The sequence below is a fragment of the Desmodus rotundus genome, chromosome 3 (assembly GCF_022682495.2).
Source record: "Desmodus rotundus isolate HL8 chromosome 3, HLdesRot8A.1, whole genome shotgun sequence".
Taxonomy (NCBI): Eukaryota; Metazoa; Chordata; class Mammalia; order Chiroptera; family Phyllostomidae; genus Desmodus; species Desmodus rotundus.
Genome location: NC_071389.1, coordinates 187,727,602 through 187,746,476, shown reverse-complemented (window position 1 = coordinate 187,746,476; position 18,875 = coordinate 187,727,602). Strand labels below are relative to the sequence as shown.

At 41.1% G+C, this 18,875-nt stretch overlaps 1 protein-coding gene across 1 annotated transcript in view; it reads left to right on the top strand.

Moving 5' to 3' along the window:
* The window catches only part of C3H12orf42 (chromosome 3 C12orf42 homolog), a 74,950-nt gene that overhangs the window by 25,775 nt on the left and 30,300 nt on the right, over nucleotides 1-18,875 (top strand). Inside the window, exon 2 of the mRNA XM_053919802.1 lies at nucleotides 3,156-3,267. Coding sequence (XP_053775777.1) covers nucleotides 3,156-3,267 — 112 coding nt within the window. The remainder of the gene's footprint in view (nucleotides 1-3,155; nucleotides 3,268-18,875) is intronic.

The window sequence follows — 18,875 nt, the reverse complement described above, 5'->3', positions numbered from 1 at the left end:
TCAGGGTCAGTTAAAGAATGGTTCTGGATTTCAGTAAAACCGTGATTACAACTTTCTGCCAAACGATAAGGCTGTTGAAGAAATCCAAACCTTCCTTTTTGGTCTGCAATGGTGGTCCATTTTCATTGTCATATGGGGACAGTAGTTAGATAGAGCAGTTCCAATTTCTGTTTCTCTCTTTCCACGTCCTCCAATTACAATTGCTGGTAGGTGTCCTGAAGCTGGTGCTTTCCCTACAGACTGCCAAGAGAGAAAGAAAATACACCTTCATTGGCTACTGTACTTACAATGGTTCCTAAAACCAGGCAAGAAAACCACAGTGATCTTGGCAAGCAAACAATTGAGAAGTACAGGTGCTGGCAGTGTGCACAGCCCCAAATCAACATGACTTGGGAGGAGGGGGGGTGAGAGAACAAAGAAAGGTGCTTTTCATTCAGAGAAATTTATTTCTTTTAAATATTTACAATCGGCAGCCGATAGCACAGGAGGCCACTTGGCATTATTTCCCCACAAGCGGGAGGGCTGGGTGGTCAGGAGCAGATGCTTGAGTGGCCTGTGGCGTGAGGTGCACCATCCATCAAGAAGATCAATATTTACTGTTCTTGTATCTTTGTGGTGAAAGTTAGCTCTCCTTAAACAAAAAAGGTGGGGGTTGTGCTTTAATATATAGAGCAGGGGTTTGACTTCAGGCAGTAAATCAACTGGGAGCAGCAAGGACTTCACAGACAGAACTAAGTACCCCCTTCGTCTGTCCAGTGACGACACATTCAGTGCTTTTAGGTGTAAAATATAACTGGGGGCTCGTGACATCGACAGTTTATTCTTCACTCATTCTTTTCCATTTCAGTTAGATCATGCCTCGATGAAAGGTACACCTTGGGTGGAATACTGCATTTCCAAATGTGTTTTAAAGTATAAATTACCATGGTTCTATTGACTCAGCGTGTGCCAATAAGGCAGCATGTCTTTAGTAGCATCCCGGTGACCTTTGTGCTGGTCACTGGGATGACCGAAATGGAGAAGATGGGGGCACTGCGTTAGCCGTTTGGTGCCTCAGCTTCCCCAGTGTGTCGTACGTAGGTCACAGAGAGTCTTGAGATGGGGGAGGAAATAGATAGATGATGGGCCATGGGCAGCCCCATGCCACGAAGATTCTGTATTTTCTTCCTTGGATCAAAGCGTGGTCTATGTCTTTAACATGCCTACAGATGATCTGGCAACCTTGTCAGCATTCAGACCCTGACTCAGCAGGTGTACTGTGGGGCTGAGCATCTCCATGTCTGACAAGCTCCCAGGTGATGTTAGCAATGCTGGTCCACGGACACACTCTGAGTGACCAGAATCTACTTACCACTTGCATCAATCACCTGTGCTACTTGTTAACTGTGCGCGTTCCTGGGCCCCACCCTCAACTTCTTGAATCAAAATCTGCATTTTAACACGTCCCCCAGGTGATTTCTATGCCTGGTAAAGTTGGAGAACCATTGTCTAAGCGATGGGAAGCCATAGAACACAGTTAAGAAGGTGAGGGCCATATTTACTATGATATTATTAGATTGGGTTTGGGAAAGTGAGTGTGAAAAGAGAGCTTCACTGAGGCGATGTGCCGGCGGGTGGGCTAGCTGAGCAGGAGGGCTGAAGCGGAGGGATGGACGGGTCTGGAGGGTACTGGGAGGGTGGGGCTGACAGGATTCGGTGAGGGTGGATCTAGGGACGAAAGGGACAGCAGGAGGCCAGAGTGACCTCGCAGGTTCTCATTCTCACCTCTGCTTGTGTCCCCTCACAGTTTTAGAAAGTCACTACCTTTCATTTCTCTTAGCTCATCTAAGATAACTCTCAAAAAGGCTTCACTTGAGGTCGACAAAATATTGAAATAAAATGCTGCAGCGGATAAGACTTATACAGTACACCTCTGACCCTTCCTTAGTTAAAATGCTACACCGTCACTGTTACAGCTGGCCCCGGGCCACTGTTTCCAGCTCTCCTCCTGCCTTGGAAGAGGTGTGTGTCTCCTTAGGCCTCACCTCTGCCGTCTGTCCGGCCATTGTAGTCGGGAGTCACAGCACAGGGAAAGTTCTAACTCTGATTTCCATCTAGTCCCTCTCACTCAGGTTAAAGATTCTGGCTTGAGATACAACCCTTTCCTCAGGAATCGGTGGGATGGCTGTGGGGGACAACAGGATATAAACACCTCACCCCTGGGGCAGGATCCGATCTCTCATGCAGGGGTAGTGTGATCTCTTGTAAACCCAGCAGGTTAACACCACCTTAAACACAAAATACAAAAATAATACTATATGTAAAATTATATCCAATATCTAGACCATAATATCCAATCATATCAAAACTATCACACGTACACATTAATGGGCATTTGGAACTAACTTCATGTTTGCTGAATTGTTTTTAATTAAATCTAATCAGATTGTCTTTATTTATGACTTTATTTCATATTAATTATTCAATACCTTTGAATCTCTTCTCTTTATTTTTGGGTTTGGTTATTTCAAGGTGACAAAGCCCAACTTGAGACCCCCATGGCCCTGCGATCTTCTGACCCCCTTTCTTGTACCCTGTCTCTCCTTCCTCTGACACACTGGCTGCGCTTGGAATGCCCCTCCCCCAGGAAATCACATAGTCCCCTCTCTGTTTTCCAATTTCTGCGTTAGTGTCACCCTGTCCATATAGCCATCTCCTTTCTGTACGTAAATTTGTACACTACCCTAAACATTTTCCTATTCCCCTTACTTTTTCTCATTTTCCTCTTAGCCATAGAAAAATAACCCTCTGATATATTATAGAGGTATTTATTTTTCCGTCACCTCCACTAGAATGTCAGTTTCACGAAGGCTGAGACTTCATCTACTGTGTCCTGTTTTTGGAACAACGTCTAGCACATAGTGTAATATAATAAAAGTTTGTTGGATGAGCAGATAAAAAATTTAATCACCCACTTTAGTAAATATATGGGAAGGCTGTGCTGCAGGATAACTGGAGTCAATTGCAGTTGTTCCAGCATCGTTTCATTTTAAAAATGAAGACGCAAAATATTTGCAAAACCTCACTCACTGAGAGGAGCAAGAACGGCGGGGACATGGGTTATTTTCGGAGCAGCAGACCTGATTTTCTCCTGCGTGTTTCCCTCTGCCTCACAGCCCGTCCCTCACCGCGAGAGAGCTGCCTTGCCCTGCTCCAGATTCGCTGCTCACATGAGGAATTTCTCTGAATCTCTCAGGCTTAGCAATCTTGGTGTTCCTCATTTTCCAGGTAAATTAAGAAATAATCCCAATAAAGACCAAGGTTTCTAAAGAAACTCTGGAATATGTGCAGGTAAAAGTATAAAGACTTTACTGAGGAACACTTGAATTGTGTTTCAAAATAGCAATAACAGAGGGAGTTCGTTGGCTTATGAAGTTCGTAAATCGAAGGAGTGGACTGGCTCAAAGCATGGCTGGGTCCAGGACCCACCAATGTTATCATGATTCTCTCTCTTTTTCTTTAAAAAAATCTCCTTGTTGACTTTTTAAATTCTCATGGGGCGGGGGTGGGGGGCGGGATGGTTCTTTTCAAAATATGTAGCAATAATGGGTCCTAGTAGGCACAGGCTTATATGATTCTTAAGTCCTGTGTTTTTGAAAGTAAAGAAACTCTCTTTTGCTTTGCATTTATAACAGTCCCCACCTCCTAGCCAAGGACTGTTGATTGCCCAAACTCGAGTCTGATGTTCATTCCTGGAACAGTCAGAGTGTTTGAGGGAATGAGACACACCAGTCCACTTTGGCTACCCTTGTATTTAACCCTGACAGCTGCATTTAAATTACACAAAATGTAGGTGTGTGTGGAAGGGGAAGGAGGGGAAAATGGGAGGGATATTTCCCAAAATAAATTAATATGGAGCAAGCAGAAAGTGTCACTTTGTGTCAAGCCAAAAGAGTATGTGGTAACATTAGTTATATTTTATAAAATGCTGGCACCACAGACCATTATGACAACCTTAGACCATTTCACTGACCCGAAAGAGTGGCTGAATTTACATGTCTAATTTCTTACCTACGAGAAAATGAAATTTTTAGGACAATTGATAAAGCAGATGAATGCTATACTTTTGTGTGGATGATGCATTATTTTAGGATGTATTTATATGTTAATGAGTTTGTGGCATGTGTGCAGATATCAGAGCCAGCGAAAGGTTTTTTTTTCACTTTTATGGTAATTTAAAAGATCTGGAGTAATACACCTTTAATGGGCTCCTTTTAGAATCACGCTGTGGTACCACTCAAACTCTTCTTTCTTCCTCCAAATCTGGAAATTGAGGGGGGATAATTCATTCATGTGGTTCAAAATCCAGAAATATAAAGAGGAATACAGTGGAAACTCTTCTTTCCATCCCTGTTCCTATCTGCCTCATGTTTAGTCCATGGATACCTTTACCCTCTGGTCTTATCTGCAAATGAACGGTGGGACGTCCTGCCAAACTGGCCGATGAAAGGGTTTGAAACTGATCCCTTTTGAAACTTGTTGGAGTTTTAGTCAAGGACAACTCTGCTGTTCCATCATCAGTGGAGGGTCAGTCCTCGATATCCCTCTCCTGGCTAGGACCATGTGGTCAGACGCCAGGCTCGCTGGGATGACAGTGGTCAGTGGAGTTTTGGAAGTCCTGACTGGCTTCCTGGGCAACTGGGACCTTGCCTTCAGCAGACAGGGGGCGCATTCCTCTCATAACATGCCTAATCACTTGATTCAAAGCAACAAACACATGTTTGCTCAAAAAAAATAAGAAGGAATTAGATTGCTATTTTTGCTTTAAATAAACCAAATGCAAGTGGCATGAAGGCAAGAGAAAATGGAATGTTATAAAGTTCAACCTAATTTCTTATCAGCTGAGCAAAAGCTAGCAAAAGAGACCATTCTGTGTAATGGACCTGAATAGACATAGATATTAAAATGGGTGTATATAAGAGGTCTGTCCAGAAGGCATCCAGGCATGTGATATGAAAAATAGAGACATTTATTGAAGAAGATACAACATACAAGAACATTATACATAAGACAGTGACGCCTCACTCCCCTTCAAAGTAGGCACCTTGGGACCTCACACAATTCTCCCAATCACCGTCAGCTACCCTGCCATATTTTCCTGAATCTCTTCGATAGTCTGAAATCCCTTCCTTTTCAAAGGTGATTTTAGTTCTGGGAAAAGCCAGAAGTCTCAGGGAGCCAAATCTGGGCTGGCCTGTAGGAGGCTGAGTCACCTGAGAGATTTGATGTTTCACCAAAAAACTCTGCGTGAGATGTGATGCATGAGCGGGCGTGTTGTCATGATGAAGCTGCCAATCACCAGTTGCCCATAGCTGCAGCCTTTTGAATGATCTGAATAGTTTCCACAGAGTAATGTTGAAGCTTAATACAAAGTTTTATGCAGAATCATTGCTCTACTTGGTCAGTCATTTTGAATGCGATGACCACACAGGACACATGCTCACTCAGTGGTATCTACCGCCCCCACTGACTAGTACAGTGAAATTGTCATTGTTCACGCATGCGCATTCCAGTCCACTCTTATTGGCTGCCAGGTTACATGGATATTGTGCAAACTGTTCTTGTTATATTAACAATGGCTGGCCTTTTCCAGGGTAGACCTCATATGTGTGTGTGTGCTCATGTGTGGTTTGGAATAAAGGTATGAGCTGGAGAAAAAGTTATGGAATTATAAGGAGGTCATAAGTGAGTCTTGGGAGTGGATGAGATGATCAAGAGAGGGGAGGAGATATGAAGGCTGGGGATGGAGCTCAAAGGATTAATATTTAAGGAGGATGAGAAGGAGAGAAGCTGAGAAGGCATGTAGCCTAGAACAATGAGAAGGGCAGGAGCTAACAAGAGACACTGTAGTTAGAAGTGCCCAGTCTGAAATGAGGGACATCTGTAATAATGTTGACAGTAAAAACAAATTTTTTAAATATTAAAAAAAAGGTACCCAGTCTGCTATTAGATTTTTGAGATTGAATTCCAAGGCAACCCCTGGTCTGACCTGGGGCAAGTTATTTAACCTCCCTTTAGCTTCCCTAAGTTAAAATAGGAATAATAATACATATAACTCCTAGGGTTTACTGTGAGGGATTAATGTCACAATATAGAGTTCTTGGAACGCTGCCTGGCTCATAGTAAATGCCCAGTAATCATTAGCATTACTATTACAATATTCAAAGAGAGTCATGGGTTTCAAAAAAGGGAAAGGCTAGTTGACAGCAAATACTAAGAACAGACAAGTAAGAAATGTACAGGGAACGCTCATTTGGTTTAACAACTATGATGTCTTGGTAGAATACTTTTTTTCTGAGTCATAGAGCTCAGACTAATGTGCTGAGCCTTGAGGTCAGAAGGGGAAGTGAGACCCTGGCTCAGGCATCATCTGTGTGACCTTGCATTAGCTGCTTAACCTCTCTGATCAGTCTCCTCTGCTATAAAGCAAAAAGAGGAGGAGCTTAGATCTAGTCTCCATGTTAAAATATTTTTCAATCAACTGATGAGGGAGTTAGCAGAATGTTATAGAAATGATGTTTTTTTCCCAGAGGCGAGTGTTGATGACTAGCCAAAGTTTATTTTCCTTAGTTTTGCTCCTTTCAGAGGCAGACATATACACCAAGACGGGTGTAAATGCATTCCAGATTGTACACATGTAAGCGCCCATGCATGTATGAATGTGCACACACACACACAAACACACACCATGTTCTCCAGGGACCTAGCTGATAAGAGTGCACCTGAGCAGGTTATGCCCCAGACCACAGATGCCAGCATCACTTTCTAACAACCTGCTGTGTTCTGTGTGCTCTGCTAGGTGCCGGGGCACACACAAATGAATTCATCAGGGTGATTGTTCTTAAGGATCTTGTAACTTAGTAAGGAGATTAAGAATTTACCTAAAGGAGAAAGTAGCTGGCTGGTAATGAGGTTTGTGATACAGTTGAACAAGTATTTATGAAATGCTGACTCTGCACCAAGCCGTGTGCGGGGTCCTGGAGGGAACCTTAAAAAAGGAAAGGAAGTGTAAAATCATTTCTAACAGGGAGGCCTCACACACTTTCAGTTTTTAAAATGAACTTCGTTGATTGAAAACAACCAGGTGACCCCAGCATGGCGGTTGGGAGGTCTCCTGCTGCTTGCCCTCCGTCTTTGCAGTAGGGTTAGGAATCATCTCTTGGAGAATTATGGGGAGGTGGGCGTGGGGCAGGAAGGTAACGAGGAGAGCTGGGATCTTGTTCTCTTGCACTCACCCAGTTTCACTTGCAAGCCATGGTTCTTTCTTTCTAGAACTGAGAGTCAAGTGCTTCCTGTGTCCCTACACGTGCTCTGGGAAGGTCTCTGGGGTGGCGACGGCACACTACCATTCTGTCGGCACTGACAACAGCCTTAGCGTAACCCGTTGTGTGGAAAAGCCTCAACGACTTTGGAGACCCCTGCATTACAGACCACAGAGGCTTCCTGGAGAAGACTCATTTTTGCTCCTCCCAAGCCCAGTAAGAAGAGACAAAATGGCTTCAACATGTCTTAGTTTGTTTAGACGTGCCTCATGCCAGTTCTTAGAATCACAGTCTAGCTGACTGAGGCCTTGCCCGGATAATTCCCTCGTGTTTCCCCGAAGCTTTCTTGCTCTTTATTTGCCACACCCAAAGGTTCCCATTCCTCTCGCGCTGAAACTTGTGAGAAAACTCTCAGACTCTGACGGGACTCTCTCAGGTTACTTACCTCGTGATGAAATGGTGGTTCCCACTGGAACCTTGAATGCTTCTGTGCCATTGTCACCGTTTTCTCGCAAAGAGCTTGGGGTGGGATTTGCTATCCATCCATCCCTTGGTAAAAACCACTTTTCATGGGTTGACATAAATCTGTACTTGGGGAGGGGGCAATTTCTAATTGTTTGGCTTTTGCGGGGGAAATGATGCAAATACAAACCCGGGGCTTAGTTCTTGGGAAATTCAGGAAGCGTCTTGCAGAGGGTGGGGGAGAAGGACATTTGTCAAAGTGCCTGTGCTGCTAGTCCTCATATAAATGCTCTTTCTCTTTTGTTCCTACTGGACTCCAAAGAATACTCCAGCAAAGCAGAGGAGGCCCTGGCAAGTGAATGCAACTGTGTTTTCTAATCCATGTGTATTGCATCAAAACCACACAAGTTTTGATTCCATAAAGAATCTTCCTTAGCATGCTGGATTAATCACACGGATTAATAAAACAGTTGCCTTCACTCACTGGTGCCTCCTAGCTTTTGTACTTGCGTCCCTCCCCCGCCCCTTTTTAAATTCTATGGAACTCTGAGGGAACAAAAGGAGTGGCATTTTCTATGAGTGCCACAGCCGTTGGTCCACTGGTCCAACCCCTCCGGAAGGTAGGCTCCCCTGACTTTCTCAGTGTGCCAAACTCTTGTCTCTGCCTGTATAGGAACCTCTGTGCCTTGGGGACAACTCAGGGCATCTTTTGGATCCTACATTCTGCATAGTTTTCTGTGGGTGAGAAGTAGAACAATATAGCTTTTAACATGTGAACAACCACAAAGATTAAATGGAAGGCAATCAGTACATGTTGACAGATACTAGATAAGGGTCTTGGTTAGATACACATATGTTGATCTCAACTCTTTTTGCCTGTTTAACTTGCACAATTCCATTCTTCCCTATTTTCCAGGGTAAGACCAATTGGCCTATATCTGATTCAACAACAACGATAGCAACAACGACAGCTGAAGTTCTTTGAACTTGACTATGTGCCAGGCATTGATTGAACACTTTAGCTGTAGTATCCATTTAATCCTCACAGAAGCTCTATGAGGCTTTCCTATTATTATTTCTATTTTCTGACTAAGTAGCTGAGATCAGAGATGTTCAGTATCTGATTGGTTCATTCCACTGCTACGCGGTACAGTGGAGACAGCCCAGATCTGGCCCCTACGAAGTCTCTGGTCCTAACTTTTGCCGCTGTTCTTCCCGGCCTAAATGGGTTCATGTAAGCCTTAACTGTGCCTTTAACAATTAGATATATATTTTCTAGCCTATGTTTGAAGTTTCTTAATGAATTGTGCCTTCTTCGAAATGATAAAAAATAAAATGGGAGGCAATTTCCTATTTTGGCCCACAGCTCATAATTGTTATCACTTATAAGTCGGAAAACCCTGTTTCTGTTCAGTAATGCTGACTTTTATTTAGTATCTATTAAGGATGCCAAACTCTGTTCTCTGAAATTCCCAAAACAACTAGCTGTAGGAGGTTTTCCTGAGCTTTCAGGATGATCCCTTCTCTCCCTCATGCTGCTGTTTATAACCACGTATCCATTCATATACGGTATTATATAAACTCATAGTTTTCATCGTTGGTTAAACCAGTCTCTCTTGTCCTTGGTACTTTCTAGAAGACATACTGTGCATATGTCATTGCCGCTGTTCCTTATTCACTTGGAAGCTATCTGAATCTTTTCATGGCTGCTGTGGCCCTGTTCCAACTTCAGAAAAATCGAAGCAGCTGGGTAGTTCCTTTTATTTTCCTTCCCCCTCCAAACTTTCTGTTTTCATGACAAAAAAAGTAATGTGACTCCCCCCCACCCCGCCAAAAAAAAAGCAGGGTGATGAGCACAGGACCAGACCTGATCCCAGGGTTTAACCTACACCCCACCGCTACCCCTACCCCTACTCATAACTCTAACCCTACATTCGTCTAGTGCTGCTCTCCCATGGTAAGGTGGGGCCTCCCTCCACCGCCTGATCCCTGGTACTCACAGATTGTAAGAGGAGTTACCACTCCAGGGAGCACTGTTACTTTTCTGTGATCTGTCACTTTGCATGCAGCATCTGTACCTTCAGGGGCAGAATGTACAACTGCCACTCTCCTCTCTCCCTTTTACACCCAGGAAGGGTTCCAGAGCAGGGATTAGAGAGGTACCTGACCTGACTCAAAACCCAAAATGCACACTATATAGAGGTGGCTACACTTTTTAAATTTTTATTTTAGCCACAGACCTTTGTTTTCTGGCTGGGGGAAAGCAACTGTGTGGCAAAATGTCTTCCTCTTTGTTCCATTATCTGGTGTTCCTTTGTTAATATAATAAGGACAATTGTTCTCATTTTATCTCATTCTTCTCGTAAATGCATCTGAGAATCCAGCTTAGGGTGTATCTCAGGCTTAGATTTTAGTGAGAAGTGGGGAGTGGCTGTACCTGGGTGGGAATGATGGCTAGCAATTCCACCATTTTTCTAATAATGGAGTTTCACTTGGGACTATGGACATTATGGAATTTTTGCCATGCAATCTTATATTTCACAGCATCCATAAAAGTAGTAATTACATGAGATGGTGCAGACCATCATCGAAGCTGTGATGTCAGCTCTGGGAGAGGCTGACCAACAAGCTGCCCATGTGTCTTGTCGCTTGGTAAATCACTTCTTTTTAAATCATTGAGCTTATCACCCTTTTTCTCTACCATCCATACTTAGAATAAGACTACACAGATGAGCAAGAATGCATATTTCAATGTTATGTAGTTTGAAACTTGTCTTTACTGGTAACTACCTCAGGAACCAATCCTTGCTTCAACCTGCGGTTCTGTCACGATGTTATCTGATTTCATCATAAAATTCACAGGACCAATGTCACCCAAGAATCTGGATACAGTAGGTCTACTATAGAGAGACTGTGTGGCTTAGCGATTCTGCACAGATGCCTTTGCGTAGGGGCGCCTACTGAAGTCACACCAGGGCCTCCAGACGGGAATAGGAACTCTTCTGTGATGATTGCATGTGCTAGAGACTTCTTTGTTTCAACATTTTCTAGCGTGACACAGAGATGATTTAGGAAAAGAAAGCTGTTATGTACAGTTAAGCGCTAGTGTTTACTCATTCACACACCAGAGTTATATGCAGCTATAAATTGGGGTTAGCCCATATTTATAGCAGCAATAATGTGTTATTTATTTAAATATTTAACCTTTGACCAATTCAAATTTAATATTGAATAGTATGTAATTAAGGAAAGTGAACACAGTCAAAACTGTACACTGTCATCTGCTTCCTCTATGTTTGAAAACAATGGGACCTATTTTCTGTGATCTTTTTTTCACTTAACATTGGAAAATATATTACAGAAAGTAATAAATTTATTACAGAAAGATTGGGATCAGACAGGTGAAAACCAGAGCTTTTCAAGTGGCCAGTGAAGCAAGAGTCCTCAGATCCCCGTAACTTGATGGACTAATTGCTTTGAAGACTCATCTAGACTCTCCCTGTATGCAGAGCCATTATCAGAGTTTCAACCACAGGATATACATAATTTTATATTCTTCTTTAACTTACCATGACACCATTTTTTTCTATTGCTTCACAGTTCAGTACAACAAACCTTTTTACCTATTCTTTTAGTGGTGCAACAGTATTATCCCAGTTGATTTGCTATCATTGAGTTAAGGATTTTCCCCTGGTTAAGATATTTAGGTTGCTTTTACTCACATTTTTCCTCTCATGAATAACTTTGATATGCTTGGCTCTATAGAATTGAAGAACCACATTAATATAAACTACTGCTCTTGCTGCATATTAACCAGGAATGTCAGTAAGCATAGCCCTAACGAAACACCCAAGATTAATAAAGTTCTGCACAGAGGCAAACATAATTCCATATTTTCTGATTAACTAGCTTAATCTGCAAAGGTGGTGATGTTGAAAGTGCTGCCAGGTCCTGAAAGACACTGGGATAATAACAATAATGATGATGGTAATAACATCATCATCAATAATAATAATAGTGATGAAAATGGCAACTAAAATTTATTGAACTCTTACTTTGTGCCAGGCGTTCTTCTAAGTGCTTTACACGTATTAACTCACTTGATCCTCACAGCAGCCCTGTGAGTAAGATGCTATCATTATCTCCATCTTATAGAAGAGGAGACTCACACAGATAGCTTGGTAATTCTTTATTATTGTAGAGCTAATATTTCTTGGGTGCCTTATATCAATGATTGTTCTAACTGCTTTTAATGTATCCTATTATTTAATGTGACCAAAATCCTAATGAGGGATGTAGTTATTACTGCAATTTTACATGTGAAGTATTCGAGGTCAAAGAGGACAAGTCTGGTGACTGAGGTCATAGGTCTTGTGTAGATCAGGGTGCAGGCTCAAATTCAACTCTGCCTGGCCCCAAAGCTGCTAAAGTCTTAGCTATAAGCTGTACTGTCTTCATGGAACCAAAGTCAAATGACACTCAATGGTTTACTCAGAGCTGCCTCACGAGCAGTAGCAAATTCTAGACTGGAGCCCTTTCTCCGAGTCCAGTGTCCTTCTCAATACAATGTTGTGACTTCTGTGACCTTTGTCAATCACCTTTTCTCCAGGCCTCTTGGCCTCTGTCTCTCTCTTTCTGGACCCTGGTGTCTCTCATACTCTACGCACATCTGCTTTACTCTTCTCTTTTTGTGAACCAGTTTCTCTACCCCGCTTGCACTGGAATGGTCATGGACAGCCCCCAAAAGTGCCTTGTTCTCTATGTCCACTAGTCTTCCCAGCTAGTTAATTTAGTCTGTGTGTCTGCATTTCAGATTTCCGAGGAGAGAGAGTCTAATTGGCCCAATTTAGCCCAGGGTTTATCTGGTCACCTATGGTGTGTGTGTGTGTCTGTGTGTGTGAGCTGGTACAAGGCTGTGAGTGAGTCTGTTTCTTTAAGAAGGGTGTATGGACAGGGGAATAGGGGTTGACATATTTATGACTGATTGGGATCAGACAGGTGAAAGCCAGAGCTTTTCAAGTAGAGGAAAGGGGCTGTGTGGTTCTTGCCATCTACTGGTGCCTTTGCTGATCAGCGTTTGCACGGAGTTCTCAGGTGTAATTCTGCGTGGATGGCTTGATGTCCATTGGCTAACCCTCTGGCATCATCATGGCTATTTCAGCAGCTGCCATCTTTGTCCATGAGAACAATTTTGGGAAGTTGAAATTGGATTAATTTTCATCTTTGTGGATGAAGTCAAAAGGACTTCTTAATCTTGGTCCAAGGTCCAGCTAGCCTGCCTCCCTCTTTGTTGTATAACAAAAACAAGAATGGCTTAAAAGGACTTAATTTTACTTAAATACAAAAGGGCTTTCAGATGCACTGCCTCTCCTTGTTTTGGTCACATCAGCTGACATCTGGTGACATGTCTGAGTTTGGCTACTCCCTGTAGCTGGATTCAAAGATGACAAAGATAAAAATCTTCACTTCTGGATATGTACATTCAGGGTACCTGGATACACTAATTGGTAGTGCTTATTATGGTGCTGATTCAATTAATTTGTACCTTTAAAATTAGCAGTACATGGACATGAACTAAGGGGGAAGATTGCTAGAGGGAATGGGGGTATCAGGCAGAGGGATGCAAGGGGAGAAAATTGGGTCATTTGTAATAATTGTAATAGCATCATCAATAAAATATATTTTTAAAAAAACTAGCAGCCCTGGAGAAAAACATTGGACTTTCTCCTGGTGCTTCAGTTTGAGCATCACTGAAAATTCTGGCTTCTGAAATGTCATTAAAATACATGTCAGTCAGTATTCCTCAGCTGGCTATATTGTTTCTTTTAAGACCATTTAAATATAATAACTTTTATAAATTATTCTTTTTGAAATGGTGAACTTTGTCCACAGTCTAATTTAAGGAAAAAAACCTTTGATTTCAGCATGTTTTCCCTTTTAAACCAGTTTTAATTTCACTACACTGCTATTATTTTTATCAGGGTTGAAAAAAATGTCAAACTGAACTGAGTGTGTGGTTCAAACACCTACATAGAAAAAAAATTTAAAGATATTAAAAATCTCCATTTGAGAGGAAGACATTTGGGGAAATTACTTTGTGTGTACTTGGGTGTGGAAGAATTTTATTTTCACTTGCAAACATTATAATTTTTTATTTTGTTAAATCACATTGGCAGCAAACACTGATATTTTGAAAACGAATTATTACATTTGGATTTGTACTAAAATTCTGATATTTTCATGTTTTCTTTTATTTAATTTTTCAATTTCAAACCACCTCTAACAGGTTCTTAAACTCTATATCCTGGATGTAGAGTTGACGTTAAAAACAGGGGGAGAAGGCAAAGGGTTCTCAAACAGCCCTCTTAAATCTGCCCCTGGCACTTGTCTGGTTATTTTCTTTCTGACATCTGGACGGGTGGCAGAGACCTGGTGACTAGACAATGAGGTTTTCCAATCAATGCTGACCCTTGGAAACTGACGTCATCTCTCTAATTGCAGTCCAGTTGTCTCTGCATTTTGCAGCTTCTATCATGGAGTTTTAAGAGTAGGCTTGTTTTTACAGAAAGACAGGAAAAAATGCATGTATAATCTTTAAATGTGGGTTCCCATTTTATTTAAACTTAAAAGAATTAGGATGTTTTCTAATTTAAAAACTTTCTGATTAATTTTGCTTAAGCTTCTTAAGGAGTCTGCATTATGGGATAATACTATTACACGTGGGCGTACTTGAGTAGTAGAGATTATATACACAGAACACCAGCAGGGCGTCCGGCCCTCAGTATGTGCTCAATGCATATTCAGTTTTCTCCGTCACTTCTCTTCACTTGAGCGCCTGTTTCAATGGGGTCCAATAAGGTACCACTCCTTGTTTGGGTCTCCCTAAGTGTAGAATAACACATTCCAGACCAAGTAGAATGAGAGATGAAGTCTGACACTGTCACTTGATATTTTTACAACTTTTTTAATGTCAAAAAATTGGTTCTTTTGTCAAAAGTAAAAGATTGAGGAGGGCCATCAGGTATTTTGAGTACAAGCTGAGTCTTCAAGACTGATCATGTGCCAGGGCAATCCAGCCCAGTTATCTCTCTACCTGGGAGATCCATGAAAATGCTGACATGCCTGCAAACTGGTCAGCTTGGTGTGGGTATTTTATTGATCCATCTCTCCGTCCGTCCATCCATCCACCTACCCATCTATCCACTCATCCATTCATATCTACTGATCTATCTCATCGTAATCATAGTCATATCCTTATTTATCTGAAATATTGATTATACATTCCCAATGGATATGTGGCAGGTAGAGAATATTATAGGATAGGAAGAAACTGAGAGATGATGTACCTTTAGCACCAAAGTACTTTCCTTCTGCTCTAAGGTATTTTTTTTTCTTTCTTTCTTTTTTTTAATATAAAATAAAATTAAGCTAGGCAACTTTTTATTGAGGCACAATTGTCATAAAATAAACTGCATATATTTAAGGTACACAAATACGTTTTGACTTATTTATACACCTGTGAAACTTTCACCATACCCACTGGAGTGAACATATCTATCACCCCGAAAGTTTCCTCATTTCCCTTTGTAATTCCTCCTTCTTGTCTAGATTCACTGTCTTTTCTGACTTATGTATTAAATTTTTTTTTCTAGCAGCTCTTGTCTTTCTCACTTTTCAAGAAACACTGTAAAATAGATTTTATGATATGTCAATAGTTTATTTTATTGAAATCCTGAGTAAATTATTTGAGTATGGATGATCTTCTGAATATTGCTTGAAATTCTGAAATACCTTGAACTTGCTAGAGTACCAGTAGAATATAAATGAAATATACATTTAAATATATATTTGAGTTTATCCAATAATATGTGTATCTTAATATGTCATCCTGCCTTAGAGATCCAAAATACAAATATTTATGTCTTGAATTGTTTATTTTGAAGGTTAAAAAAAGAGACATCTTCTGAATCTAATCTATTTGAAGTTTAAAAATAAATAAAATGATGAAACATGGGAAAATATTTATTATTTACTGTGAATGAATTTTCCAAGTGTTTTTTTTTAATAAAATGTGCACTTTTCTATGTATCTTTGTAATAAGAGAGAAATAGACTTGTGCCTTTGAGGCTACACGGCTGTTTCTTACAAGAACTGAATTCAGCTCATGATTTGATGTAAGTGCTGAATTCAGTCAAAGTGGCTCCTTCTCTGCTGCTGCCCCCACTCTTGCTGAACTGCTTCCCTCTCCAAACCCTCTCATCAAATGCCCACGTCACCAGCCTCTGTGGTCTGAGAATTGGCCAGAGAACTCACAGAGTGTTTCTCTTATTCGACAGGTGCTAAGGACCCAGGGATTGTTGTCTGTGGGATGAAGCTATGGTCTGAAAACGGAAAAGGTGAAAATGTTGGGGAAACATACCAACACTTTAGGAAGCTGTTACCTTGAAGAGGGGCTTTGTGAACAAATATAGTCTGGGAGGGGAGAAGTGTAAAGATTAAATGCAATGGAAAAATTGTAAGTGGCCAGGAAACCCTCGTTCAGGACTTCTCAGACGTGCTTGTTGTACAGAAGCCAGGTGCTGTTCTAAGCCTTTTCAGGATGACATCAGGTTCAAGTGTATAAGTACAGCAGTAAAACATGGAATCTGAAATGTTGAGTTCCAGGTGTTGGCTAGAGAGCTGTTGTGGATTTACAAAGAGAACCGGGGTTTGTTTCTTTGTCCTAGTGAAGAACTCTGGCCGTTCTCTGCATAGAAGAGATGGGGCAAGCTATGGGAGAGGCAGAGGTCCTTGGCAGAGGCTGAGGCCAATGGGAGAAGCTGAGGGCCCTGGGAGAGGATGCACAAAAGAAGAGACAGAACTTGTGTCTGCACTTAATATACTAACCACTGGCTACATGTAGCAATTAAAATGCAAGTTAATTAAAATAAAATAAAATTTAAAATGTAGCTCTTCAGGTACAAGAAACACATTTCAAATATTTTATTAGCTGCACCTGGCTGGTGCCTATGGTATCGGACGGCACAGATATAGAACATTGCTGTCTTTGCAGAAAGACTTTGTGTGGTGCTGTTTTAGGGGATGCTTACATTTCACAGGGGTGAATGGTTGGATGGAGATGGTAAAAGAAACAGTGGGCAAAACATGAGGAAATCAGAACTATGGTAGAGAATTAAAGGGGCCAATATTTAAGGAGACAAGGAGAGGTATGAAAGTGGAGAGCGAAACCAAATCGGGAGATGCTGCCTAGAGGACAGAGGTGGCCCCTGGATTCGATGATACAGGTTCATTTGTGAGTGTCTGGAGAGCAGCTTCAGTAGACGGAGGCAGAATTCAAATAGGATTGTGGGATACGTTGGGGGTAAGAAAATGGAGGCAATTGGAGTAGACTATATACCCTCTTTCTAAAACTTTAGTTGTAAAGGAGAAAAATAGGTAAGATAGTAATATTAGAGCTAAGAGATCTGAGTCATTAATAGGTATAGAAGAAGAGATTAAAATTTCCTTTAAGAGAAATTTCATTCATTGGTGAAGCCCCCCCACCCAAGGGCTATATCTGCGACCAGGTTTTATGTCTACCAGCCAGATGTAGGTTGGATGCCAGAGACTTGAGAACCCTTTGTTTGACCAAGTTATTGTTATTCCCCTGAGGATGGGAAGCAAAAGAAAACTTCTTTCTAATGCATTGTTTGAACTATCATGAGAGTAACTTTAAGCTTTTTATTTTTCCCAGTGATACCTTTTTAGTGTTTTATGAGCTATGTATGGGGAAAAAAAGGCTCTGCTTAAAATAAGAGGATAGACTCATAATCAATGTTCCAACTTAGTGTTTATTAATGGTTCTGTCAAATCTGAATTCCTAGGATTAAGTAGATTTGATGCTTTGAAGATATATTAATTGATTGTAACTAAAAACTAGCTGCATTTTATGGATGATCTACTATGTGTTCAGCATTAGATGAGGCATTTTACGTAACTTTTTAATACAGAAAATGCTGCAAAGGGGATCTCAGATATTCTCTCTTTCTCCCCACCTTTTATAAATGGATGAGGACATTGAAGTGTGGAGGAATTCAGAGGGAGCCAATTGGTGGTGAGGTGTAGAGTGAGGCCAGGGTCTATGACTTCGAAATTATGCTATTGTCCTTAAATTTTCTAGTCAAAAGTATATGGAAAACACCAGATCAGTTGATATTTGACCCAAAATAGAAGATGTTCTTTCCACAATTAGAATTTTAGAGCAGAGATACATAAAGACCATAATTATAGGTCAGTGGTAGTCAGAGGGACAATGTTAATTAGATGAAACTGAAGATGCACTAGGTGTCATGTTCAATAACAACTTACAATGCTCACTTGCAGCGCTTCTCAGACTATGATCTCCATAATGCTCATGGGCCCTTGCCTGGTCTTACGTAATATTCAAAATTATTTAAAGTATCACTCAACGATTACTTGTTGAAAATTTTTACACTGAAGCCCTGACCACCTAGCTGGTACTGAGTGTTTAGGTACTAAGATAGAGTGATGAGAAAACAGAAGCAGTCCACATCTTCGGTGAGTTTACAGCCTAGACGGTGACGCAGGTATTATTCTAATTGATCACAAATATAAAAAGAAAATGACGGTCATCACTATGTCTAGTACTAGTTCACATTTTGCTTCTGAGATCTCTAGAGCACCTCATTAAATCAGCACCCCTCTGCTGATTTACTCTTGTGAGGCATTTCTTTTTTTTTTTTTTAGCTGCAAATAGGTGGAAGGATCTTTAGGGACTTCTGCGTGGTGGGATGGTCTGCAAACTGAAGATATTTGAGAACCACTGACCTATAGCAAAACTGAGAATTGCACTGGAGAACGTTTCAATTCCCTGTCTTTTTTTCTCTGGGTTTGTATGTTTGCATGCAGAGAATGTGAAGGCCAAGGTCAGAAAGCTGTAAGATTCAAAACTTCTTGGGAACAAATCAGTGTTACATTGCCTTAGAAAATGCAAAAAAAAAAAAAAAAAAGGATGCAATCTTAGGTATTTTTATCTTGCACTGTGTAAGCTATATAAATGTTTATCTTCTGATTGCATAAAGATCTTTTTCTCTTGAGAGAACTGACCTGCTT